At 32.8% G+C, this 12367-nt stretch overlaps 2 protein-coding genes across 5 annotated transcripts; one reads left to right on the forward strand and one right to left on the reverse strand.

Annotated features, from left to right (window-relative positions):
• The first annotated feature begins 3629 nt into the window (after positions 1-3629).
• Positions 3630-10111, forward strand: LOC109008611 (protein COFACTOR ASSEMBLY OF COMPLEX C SUBUNIT B CCB2, chloroplastic). Of its 3 annotated transcripts, XM_035695030.1 has the most exons (8): positions 3630-3889; positions 3980-4098; positions 4204-4275; positions 5134-5277; positions 5397-5550; positions 6863-7054; positions 9246-9343; positions 10007-10111. In XM_035695030.1, exons 1-7 carry the CDS (start codon positions 3715-3717, stop codon positions 9293-9295), a joined length of 906 nt encoding a protein of 301 aa, XP_035550923.1. In that variant the 5' UTR covers positions 3630-3714; the 3' UTR covers positions 9296-9343; positions 10007-10111. The 3 variants fall into 3 exon arrangements, with proteins under 3 accessions (XP_035550923.1, XP_035550924.1, XP_035550925.1); XM_035695031.1 differs by lacking the exon at positions 10007-10111 and having other exon boundaries at positions 3631-3889; positions 6863-7064; positions 9246-9308; XM_035695032.1 differs by lacking the exons at positions 9246-9343; positions 10007-10111 and adding an exon at positions 8397-8503 and having other exon boundaries at positions 3632-3889.
• On the reverse strand, positions 8131-11206 carry LOC109012121 (dihydrodipicolinate reductase-like protein CRR1, chloroplastic). 2 transcript variants are annotated; one of them, XM_018993624.2, is made up of 10 exons: positions 10978-11204; positions 10758-10880; positions 10561-10635; positions 10415-10480; positions 10225-10320; positions 9964-10080; positions 9212-9304; positions 8782-8883; positions 8600-8686; positions 8131-8496 (listed from the first exon to the last, which is right to left on the reverse strand). In XM_018993624.2, the coding sequence occupies exons 1-10, from the start codon at positions 11086-11088 to the stop codon at positions 8464-8466; spliced, it is 903 nt and encodes a 300-aa protein (XP_018849169.1). In that variant the 5' UTR covers positions 11089-11204; the 3' UTR covers positions 8131-8463. The 2 variants fall into 2 exon arrangements, with proteins under 2 accessions (XP_018849169.1, XP_035550922.1); XM_035695029.1 differs by having other exon boundaries at positions 8600-8883; positions 10978-11206.
• Between the last annotated feature and the right edge of the window lie 1161 nt (positions 11207-12367).

The raw sequence follows: 12367 nt of genomic DNA on the forward strand, positions 1-12367 counted from the left end.
TGGATTAGCTAATTTAATTAATATTTATTATTTTTCATTGGGGAAAAAAAAAACTTTGAATCAATTGTGTGATTTCACTTCCTATTTATTTTCTTCTCTTTCTTTTTTCTTTTTTTATTTTTTGCATTATTGTGACACCGTGTCATGTGATTTGTGGCTCCCCCTCCCCCCTCTTTTAATTAATACAAATTTCGTTGTATATATATATATATATATATATACACACACAAAATCTCTTAAATAGGATATATTATTTCAAGATATAACATTGTGGATGTTAAATATTTTCATAAGAAATATATCTCTTGTTGAATAATATGATATTATTTGGGAATAAATACTTCAGACACGAATAGATTATACAAAAGTAAATTTATAAACTAACACGTATTGATTTGATGCATCTAATTATAGTAAAGTAAACCTATTTTTATAATAAAATAAATTTTACAAATCACATAAAATCATGTCCTTTATAAATTTACTTCTGTATAATTTTTTTTTTTTTGTCTGTAGCACTTATCTTATTTGAATATCAAGTGATCATGTATAAGTATGGATTGCCATGTGTGCAAAGGATATATATGCATACCATTAGGTAGAGTTTCATCTCCAATACAAAATAACTGTAATAGAATAGCTAAAGAATACGAGAATCTTAAGAAAATGTTATTAATTAGTAACAAGGGCAAAGTTAGGCTGTATAAATTGCTGAGCATCATCCAAGTGTTCGATTGGAACAAACTTGGTCATGCATATATATATAGATATATATACATATAGATAGCTGACAACTGACAAGCCACACAAAGACTCGATGATCAACCCATCCCAACCATCGGATTAAGCCATATATATTAATATATAATTGACAAAACAATCCTGATCGTTGATTAAACAACACCCTTTTTTTCAACTCGTGTATTTTATTTCTGCACAAAGCTAGGAAGTATATATATATTTTATGAACTAATTTCCGCCGCCTCAAGTGAATTATTAATCTTTGACTATCACTATCGTTGGTACGTACCCCCAAAATATAGCTAATGTCCTCTCTCTCTCTCTCTCTATATATATATATATATTATATATATAGAGAGGGTTATTATATAGGAAAATATTAATATGCCGTTTGATTTTATCTATTCATTTTGATAGTTCATATATTTATTTATTTATTTTTACTTAATGATTAATGAAATGATTTTTAATGTATTGATATATATTTTTTATTTTTTAAAAATATTTAAAGATGTTAACAAAATAAAAAATAAAAATAAATAAATTGAGATATTTGTGTTAGCAGACATATCCAGCAGTCAAAGCTAAGCGGCACACTAGAACTGTCCTATTATATATTCATGTTAGGTATTCAGTGACGAACCCAATTCCATGCAAGTGTGATGTTCGTCGTTTAGTTTGCTTGCTAGAAAAATATAATCTAGGTAGAAAAGAGTACCGGCATCCGATTATATATATAATTTCTTAATTATAATCTAGCTACAAAAATATATAAATTATAATTAATTAAAATATACTTAGAAAAAACATCTTTAACTAATTCAATGTAGGTCAATTTTACCATTTTTTATGTATATTTTACCTTGCTAGATATTTTAAATTATCCAATGCATGTGCTCTAAGGTAAGGAAAATATTAAACTAATTGAAAATGTCACTGCAGACTTTGAATATGACCATAGATTATGTTTATTTGACCAAAATAATATATATAATTAATTAATTTGCTACATGATTATTGCTAGACTTTAAAGTCCTGTATTATTTATTTTGATCTTAGGTTTATAAGGTTAAAAAAATGCCAAACTTTTACTTTGAAAAGTGATTAAAAATAAGTAATAATCCTAATAATTGTTAGGTGCAGAGACTAAAGACGGGCTATTCTTCTAGAATGTTGAATTGATTATTGAACCAACCCTGGCAATCAATTAAATGGTACCATCAAGGTTAGGCGATCTTACATTTTTCACTGCAAAAAAAATGAATATTAATAATTATTTACGATCATATCAAACTCATTTTAATAAAAAATAATTGATAACAAATAAAAAAAATATATGTTGTCTAATCAACAACTCTACTTAGTTTCAGTTCAAAAAATTTTACTTATCATCCTCTACATTATACACCAACACGTGAATCACTCTCGAACTTTATCCATGTGAGATTTGCCTACTCGACAAGAATATATATAGTTTCATAGTTTGAAATACAAAGCATAAAACTCTCAATGATCTAAAGATATTGTATAGTGTATTTCAAAAAAAATATATATTATACACTTTTTAATGTTACATTATCACTCATGGTTATTAATTTTGGAAAAAAAATATGCGGCTAGTTTAAATTTTAATGCCGATTTTATCAAAACTGCAAACTGCATGGAATAAATTTGGAGAAAAATAGGTTTTACTTTTTATCATATATATCAAACAGTCGTACTTAGCAAACCGACATGAAAATTGAAATGGGTAATGATAGATATAGTTATGGATTATCCAAGTATCGTGCATTCCATATAAAAAAATTAATTTTTTTTAAAATAGATCTGACTATTTTTTAAAAATAATACATTATATTTATACAATTCATAACTATATATAATATTACTCAATTCAAATAATTACAAAAATGTTTTCATCCCATGTTTCTGACTAACTTCGTCTGTCCTAACTCAGGGCCGAGTCCAAGCTTTTAAGTTTGGGCCGATCTTGGGCCAGCTCAGTGCAGCACCACATGTAGACGGGGCTATACATGATTCTGCTTCACAAGAAAATTTTAATATTGAAGTCTTTTTAAAATAAAGTATAGATAATTTTTCTATTTTCTCAAAATTTTGTAAAATGCCTCCCATCTTAATATATTACTGGCCACCCCCTCAAAATTTACAATAATTATTGTAAATTTTGTTATATAAAAAATAATTTATATAATTTTAAGATATATATTTTTTAAATAAAAATTATTCTCCTCAGTCAATATTCACCACCTCACACTTTATAAAAAAATTCTTATATCCTATGAAAAACAATCATACACCTTATAAAAAAAGTTATATGTATGGAATGCAAGAGTGAATAGTAGTTGATACATATTAAATTATTTTTTAAAATAACAGCATGTGCGAAACTTACACGTATTTAATTTAGAGTAGTGCTAGGCTGCCACCAAGCAATGACCGCTGGACGTGCTGCCTAGCACAAATTTATCTTTTTTTTAACATATTTAAATATTTTTAACAAATAAAAAAGTACACAAATATACTAAAAGTTAATTTCTTAATTATTAAATAAAAAATAAAAATAAAAATAAAAATAAACTAAAATACATGAAAAATCAAAATAAAAGACAAGCTCAATCGAAATAATAGTTATTTTATGAGTAATGTTACATATCATGAAATAAGCGTCGTAAAATCGTTTTAAAAAAGAGTGAATTTATTACTAAAAAATTAATTTTTTTTATATAAATTTTATATTAATTTTTTTAAAAATAATTATGTATTTAAATACTCACTGCTGTAATTATTATTTATCTTTCTTTTATATGAGGCATGATGTATTGTGCACAAAGTTTCTTGTTGCGGGCCAGTCTTACAAATAGTTCGCAGCACCCAACGAATTTTTCAATTTGAAAACATTTTCCCAGCTTCCAAATCCCAATTAGAAAAGAGAAAGAAAGGGAAGAAAGGAAAATGAGCAACCTACTCTGTTCTAATCCGTTAATTCAGTTCAAAATGAAGATAATCCCTGCTCAGTTCCCCGCCAAAAAATCCACCATGAAACCCGCATCAATCTCCTCTCGTCTTCAAAACTCTCAAACTCCCTCGAATCAACAACTTAACCTATCCGTTCTTCGCTTCACTCTCGGTCGGTCTCTCCCTCTCTTTATACTAGAGCTTATGTATGTATGCGGGTATGTTTGTGCTTTCTGATGTAAGATTGTGTTTGGGGTTTCAGGGATACCTGGGTTGGACGAGTCCTATTTACCCAGATGGATCGGGTACGGGTTCGCTTCGCTTCTCATTCTGAACCACTTCGTGGGTTCGGATTCTGCTACAACCACTCCGGCACAGCTTGTAAAGCAAACCCTTTATTTGAGGGTGTCTTCTTTTTCGATTCTTATTAGGCTTGTGCTAATTTTCTTAATTTCGTTTTATCTCCTTGATTTTTTCCTTTTGTAGAGAACAGAAGCTATCGGCCTTTCTTTGGCTGCATTCTCCGTTTTAATCCCCTATCTTGGAAAGTTTCTTAAGGTAGTTTTCTTATTAGTTTTGCTTTTATTTGATCATCATGGCTTGTGTGGGTATAATTTATTAGTCTACGAATTCAATTAAGCTTTAGACACTCTTTTAAAGTTCACGGCGATATTATTAGCTCGGGTTTGACAGACTGATAGTTGTGTGCCCGAAAAATATCCGGTTGACCTGTATTAACTTCTTGTGCTTACTTGTTGGAGAGACTCTTATTCAGGTAATTTGTGGGCTTAAAACTTTTTTTGGTATTTATGATACCAATTAGGATACCCCCGACCAATTTGTTAAAGACTGAATATTTTGGTTGAGCACTGTATTTGCCAATTAGGGTACTCCAGGTAAAGGATATTTCTCAGGTTCAATCTCATAAATTCCGATGCAGATTCTCTCTGATTACAGAAATTCAAGATGTATTTTACATGACAAAAGTTCCTTTCTGCTTTGCACCAGGCCTGCCATTGTTTAAAAATTATTAGCCGAAGGGTCGTAATCCACATGTTCTTGAAACATTTGATATCTCAAGGAGTATCACCAATAATGTGGTTAGTGGTGCTTTTTCACACATGATGGTGTAAGTAGGGATACTGAGATTGTTTTATGATTTAGACGGATTTAATCACTTTTCTGTATGGTTAGAAAATAAAAGATATTCACCCCCAGGGCAGCCTGAAGGTCCATGAGTCAAAGTCTTTTTGGTGGTAAAAATTCCTCTTGCTAAACTGGAGCAAAGTAGTTGTGTATTGGCAATATCATCTATGATAGTACTTTGAGAGATTGAACCTGAGAAATATCCTTTACCTGGAGCTCTATTTATGTGATGCCCAAATTTGTAAACTGGTAATGTGGAAATTTTTGCAGGGTGCTAGTGCAACAGATAAAGCAACTATCCCTGAAGGTACTGAGCAAATTTTTGTCATGTCACAAAACATCTTGGATACTAAGAAGGAAGACTTGGCTTGGGCAACTTACATCTTGCTTCGCAATACCAACACCATTGCTGTGGTATATCATCCCATAATCATGTAGTATTTATGGAATCAGACACAACATTCCATTATAAATATGAACTTTAATTTTCTAGTTGCCAATCTTTCTGAAGAATATTTTGTCTCATCTTTCAGTTAATATCCGTTCAAGGTGCATTATGTGCACGTGGCTACTGGAACATACCAGAAGAGGCATCAAGAAAAAATTTACTTGAATGGTTTGAGAGACAAATTGAAAGGATTGGCCTAAAAAATCTGAAGGACACCCTTTATTTTCCTCAGAATTCAGGTAGCCATAAATTGGACATTACTCACTTGTAAAAAAAAAAAAATTTGGACAAAGTTCTTCATCAAAGAACATAATCTAACATTGAATCGAGTTTTGACATGTTGGCAAAATGTACATAATAGTGTGTGTGTGGATTATACACATCCAGTTGCGAAAAGGGTTTTTTTTTACATACATTAGCAGACTCTAAGAATTCTTAGTAGGATAAATATACCTTCTTCTTTTTTTCTCTGCACATAATAAACACTCTACATGGGCCCCCTAAAGCCCTCCTGGATATTCCCTCTAGTTTTGAATTAGAAACTAACCTCTTGAAATAAAATTGTTTCCTCAAAGCACTAATATTCACTAACTAATTGAATCTTTTGTCTGATAGAAAGATTTAGTTAGAGACTGGTTAAAATGTTAAAGATACTATTGGTGCTCTTGAAAATGCAATGACCACTGAATAATGCTTGGCAATCATTTTTCTCATCAATTGCCTTTAAATCATTTAAGAGAAGCTTATTTCAAACAATGCCTGCTGGTATGGAATCAATTTCGTTTTCCTAATTTCTAGAAAAATTATCAATTTCAATCCAAATATCTTTCTAATATTAAAAAAAAACCAAACAAAATTCTGAAATAGTGAAAAGATGTTCAAATTCAAACATGCAGTTCAGCTTCTCCAAGTTATTTCTTCACAAATCTATCACTATAATTTGGAGGTTTTCATTTGAATTTAATTCAAATTTTCTGAAGCATTTTGCTTCTTGTGAGGATCGCCATAATTCTTTAATTAGAACCGGGTTGACAAAGCTGTTCTTCTTATCTTCTATAAATCAGTAAATTCATTTCAAAATCTTAGTTTTTTAGTCCCTTGAGGATGACAGTGGTATAAGATTTTCCAATTTAAGGGAGCTTTGAATTTTTGTTTTTACATTTTAAATATTTAGAAGAAGAGATGGTCAAGAAGCTTGGCTGCGATATACATAATATTTATGCTTTTCTACTTCAGCATGCTGTATAACATTCCAGTGTATAAGTCTGATCGCATATTACCCCATAAGGTTGTAGTGGTTTATTTTGGTTGTTAATGGACAAATGCCATCACATTTTCAAGTTGGAAAAATCAATGTGAAACACGGTTAGTGCATTTTTCTCAGTGATTCATAACCAATGGAAACAAATTTTGGAGTACTGCTTGCCAAATTACTCTACTTCATTTACGTTGTTCATATATAACAGTAATGTTGTCTTATTTTGGTGGTGTTCTTCAGACTCTTACCTCTAGTTTTCTTGGAACAATATGAATGTTTGATCATTATTTTAGATTCTGTGCTTTGGGAGCTGTTACCCAAGGGGACTCGTTCTCTCCTGGTACAACCAGTGCTACAAGTTCCAAAACCTGGTGCCAATCAGATGGAAGGTATTGAAGGTTTTGTCCTGTTGGCGTCAAGCATGGGCTATGCATATGGCGATAGAGATAAAGCCTGGATAGGAGCTCTTGCAAACAAATTTGGAGGTAAGAGCTTGTAAGTAAATTCATAACTCATTTTTTATGTATTAAATGAGTAGGCAAGTTCTATTTGGAAGATAACTCATTTTTGTATAAAATGAATAGGCAAATTCTATTTGGAAGTTTGTTTTCTCATTACTGTGTGGTTACCAGTCTCATGGCCGGTTATTTAAGTGTAATCTTAAATCTGTTAAATCCTAAATTTAATCAACCAGTTGCTAGTTTGGCACCCTTTTTAATCTTGCAGAAAATTAGCTGGTAAGCAACTGCGCATGACTTGCTTGAGAAGAAAGCGAAGTCTCCTGGTTGCTATCTGCTTTTAATTTGCTGCACTAAAAAAATGAGGGAGAAAAGGAAATAAAGGTTTGTATTGCTAAATTGGAGTAGCTTAAAAATTATAAAGAAGACATCAATTAGGAAGGGATGAAAAGCTTTTTGGTAGTAAGCAAGTCATTATTCCTCTCAGATTTTCAACATTAAAAACTCCAACACTATAGTTCTGTTAATTCTCCCTTGGAACTTTCTTTTCATTTATGTAATGGAGTAGAAACAAACCCCTAGGGGTTGGCTCAAGTGGTTAAGGCCTTGGGCTTGGAGGGTATGCTCCCCCAAGGTCTAAGGTTCAAATCCCATTGGGTGCAAACAATCTCTAGGGTCCATCGGACTGGGGGATTTTCCTCTTGAATTACCCGATGTGCACTTGCGAGAAACTCCTTGCTGAGGGCCTGTGCACCCCCGGGATTAGTCGGGATGCTGTTCCTGGATACCTGCTGCCAATAAAAAAGAATGGAGTAGAAACAAGTGATGTACCTAAAATAGGCTTTTAGACTGAACCGGAACTAATCCCCATTTATTTACCAGGAGCAAGAACTACAAAAAATAGTGCAGGATTAAAGCTCATTAGTGATATTCCATATCTCAATAAAAGGATTTGTTTTATGTATTCTTTTTTTCCTATAATTAGGATTAGTTGCCATAAGAAAAAACTAAAGGCTTGGGACTTTTTATTTTTTGTTTTTATAGCTGGTTGGTTAAAGTGGATCTTGTAGAATTTTGATCATTCCTCGATTTAGTCCCATGAGTCAAAAGCAATCAAGTGGTACTTAGCCAAGTAACATATAAATTTCCCGAAGTATCTGCTTAGGCAATAATATCTGTTGATATCGGAGAAAAGCAGCATGAATGAAATTTGGCCTTCATCATGTTCGATTCTGACTGAATATCACATAACTTTTAAAGTCTCTCAAAAGCTCACTGAATGGCATTTCATTAAAAACAAAAGAAAAAATCTCTTTCCCCTCTGCTGTTTCTCGTATCAGAGCGATCTCTTTCTAATTTTTGTCTTCAGGATGATATGCTATTTATCTTCAATTCATGAACACATTAAAGTTCCAGATCGTGGAGACGGAAAACGACTACAAAAATTTCTCCAAGCCATACACCAGATTCTGCAAGAAAAATTTACAATGGAAAGGGCATTTTCACTTTGGAGATGGACTAAAGCAAAATGCTTGAAGACGTTAAAAAATTAAATGGCGTTGGATTGGTTACCTTAAGGCGCACAACCTTTCTGATGGCCAAGATTAGGCCTGGCATGAGACATTGCACATCGGTGATATCATGTTTGAGAGAGTATACCTGTGGTAAGCAGTATTTATGGAACAGATTGTGATGTTCGTAAAGGTAAACTGTTCAAGCTCGTTCTTCTGAAAACAAGAAAAGGAAAACCACACCTCTCCTGGGCCTGAGAAGTGGACTGTTGTACTTGAAGGAAGTCCTGGAAGGACTAAGCTATGTACTCGAACCCCATCTTCTCCTAGAACTTGACCCCTTGCCTTAAAGGATGAAAAGAAAAGTAATGAACTGCTTTTGTATCACGTGGACCTCTGTAAATGTTTCCTAGTTATTTGATTCTATGAGATCTAGATTTTCCACTTTTCGTCTTGTTACTATTGTTGTCGTTGTTATTTTGTTATTATTTTGCCATCACTTAAAAAAAAATTATTATTTTTCCATCTCCGAATTTGGGATAATCTTATTGTTTGATGTTTTCTCATAAGCCCATACGGGTTTCAAAGATTCCAGTTGGCATGATGGTAAGATCTTTTGTGAGTTGGGATTGAATTAGGATTCATATATGAATCAATTCGCTGTTGGGCTTACCAGAGCGTCGGTTGAAATATCTTGTCTGTTGTAGATCTGGCCAAGATTAGAGAGGTTTCTGGCAATCTGGACTGCATCTGGTGACGGAAGATCCTGGCCATCAAAGACAAATTTAGCATCAACCCGCACAAGGTATTGTTACCTCTCTACAGCTTGGATTCAATTGTCAAATATATGAACACAGAGAGTAAGAGACGCATAAACAAATTGATATGTATTGATGTGTGTATGAAAGGGGCAAATGAAAATTTAATGGGAAAAAAGAAAACATCTGAAATGGATTCCCAATGAGGTACATAGCAGTATATCCGAGGGCTGTAGTTGCTCGGCCTAGCATTTGCATAAGTTGACTAACAAGGTGCTAAATATTAAAATGATCCAAAAATGAAAGTTCGACTTATTTTTTTCCTAATGCACAAACTTTCACCCTATATGGCAACTTCATTGACCCCATAAAACAACATATAAAAAACTACGAAATGTATTGATTGCAATTGTTACTTTCCTTTTGCTGGTGCTCCATACTTAAATAGACGTGTTGGCATTGACTGCGGAGCTGTCAGAGGATCATGAAGATGTTCTAAAGAGTTTGTTTTTTGCATATATTATTATTAATTTTTTCGTAGTGTCTTTCACAAAAGCCTTTTTTGAACTTTCTTAAAATTAATGTCTCGAATATTTACAAGATATCCATGGAAGCTGGATCTCTTTTCGACTTGTTGGAAACTTAAAAGTAGGTTGATCTAATTTACCTTCGCACTGGCCCTTGATTCCACAATCTCTACGTTGTTGTAGTGGAAGGAAGCTGATATTGCTGCCTGTTGGAGAAGTATAGATCCTATGGATAGAGTTGGCGCAACAAGACAACCCTGAGAACATTGGAGTTTGAATGCAACAGAGAAAAAAAGGTTGAAAAGGCTTGATGATGTGAAATTCAATCTATAACATAAAAGCTCGAAAGATTGAAAAATCAAAGTTGAATTTGTTAGTGAAACCTCTCACCCTGTGCTCACCATGCTGGCTTTCTCACATAATACAGATAATGCAGTTATGGTATCAGGCTTAATACGAGGTACGTACACCACACTTTTCATCCCAAATGCTGTTGCCTAAAGGGGCATGCAAATGAGCAAAAATGCAATTAGAATTATTTTTTCTCCTACTGATTTGAAGTTCAAATAGTATAAGTTGGAGAGGTTTTACCTGTTTCACATTGTCATATACAGTCGAAGGGTCAGTGAAATCAATGACAACTCCTGTTGCTTTTGACTACCAACATGCAATACAAGGTTAATGTGATAAACCCAGATAGAGAAAGAGAGGGAGAGAGAGCATTTTGAGTATATTACCTGAGATATGGAACCCAATACCATGGTGAGATCATTTATTATGGGAATTTCTAGTGGCTCTTCCATGTCACATACCTACTCTAAAAGAATGGAAAGTGATCAAAAGGATGTGGGAAAAGGGCAAAAGTTTCTTGGGATAAAGACAACCCCAACAAGAAACTAGTAAAATAGAGCGGTTGAATAAGAGAAAACCAAACCTTCCCAATATCTTCTCCCACAAGATGGGAATCCACTGCACCAGCCACCTCCATTCCTCTAGCTCTGGTCACTGCAATTACTGCTGCCCTTCCTATTTCTTTTGCTGCTCCATTCACAATAACCTAAAACTCGCGTGCCGCATAAATGCAGAGGCAACTTAATCTCAAATATGATTTTTTGGATGAAAGAGGTCCTTTAAATAGATATTGAATTTGTTACCTTGGTATTACTTTGAGAAGGCTGCATTGAGCAAGAGATGGAGGGTCTAGCTTTAATATTTTGAGAACTCTTGTAGACTTTAGGGTGAAATGGGCAGCTCAAGGCCGCCATTGCTGCGCAAAAGCTCTACTACGTCTCAGCCGAGCTAGTTTGTTTCTTCTCAAAAGATAAGCCTATTTCCCGTCACCACATGATGCGACTCGATAAGGTTTCTATTTTTCTAGATTACACCTCTTTGGACGGAATTCTATATCGTGACTTAAAAGGTATGAGGGATTACCAATTTATTTATTTATTATTATTATTTTTAATTTGGTATAGAAAAATTACTCTTTGGTTTGAAATACACCCAACAGCAAATAAATATATGAATCATATATAAATATAATACAATAATGATACTCCCACGCAAAGTCTAACGGGGAGTCTTGAACGGGCTGACATGGCTCATACATGTGTACATGCCACGTCATCCCAAACAGTAACCTTCAGTGTTTTATTTAAAAATAAATAAATAAAAAATTTGGATATTGGTTTATCATGGACAGACAAAAACTAAAGGGTCAAAATGGTAATAGTGCAATGATGTCTTGTACTTTTGTGCATGATCTTTATGTTATATCTATCTCTTCATCAGAAAATATTATTTATTATCATTTTAATCATCATCCTCGAATTATTATTTAATGTGATATTAAATGATTGAAAAATTATTTATCATCATTTACTAATATTTCAATCATTTGATATCAATAAAAATATATCGAGAAGATGATGATTAAAATGGATGATAAATATTAATTTACTTGTCGCTATTAAGCCACGTGGCATTCATAAAACTTTAATAATATTTTGAATTGGAGTCTTTTGTGATTGAATTCAGGATTCCTGCAGTTAACTTATATAGACAACTAAAAAGATTCACACGTTTTCTAATGTATATCCCTTTATATTATTAGACAGAAAAATTTAATTGTAAGCGATTTTACGCACTAATATGCGTACTCATTCAATATGATTGGTCAGAAAGTAGACTTTATTAAAAATAGTACTAATTTGAATTTAGAATATAAAGACAACATTATTAATACGCAAATTAGTACGCAAATTTGTTTGTATATAACAAAACTCTTATTAGACATTATTAATTCCACGAGATTAGTGTAACTAAGTCGGCCATTGGAGCCTGGAGATACCATCTCTTAACTTCGTATTTATATACCAAGAATGAAATGGGAATGCTAAGGATGGATTATTATTTTGGATTACGAGTCATAATTATTTTTCCCAAAGTAGAAGTATGCAAATCCAATGGCTAGGATTAGAGATCACACGACGGGGTTGAAGACATCAATATTTTAAGAAGAATGTTAAATGTACTTGTATAAAA

This window comes from Juglans regia, chromosome 10 (genome assembly GCF_001411555.2).
Source record: "Juglans regia cultivar Chandler chromosome 10, Walnut 2.0, whole genome shotgun sequence".
In the NCBI taxonomy this organism is placed as follows: Eukaryota; Viridiplantae; Streptophyta; class Magnoliopsida; order Fagales; family Juglandaceae; genus Juglans; species Juglans regia.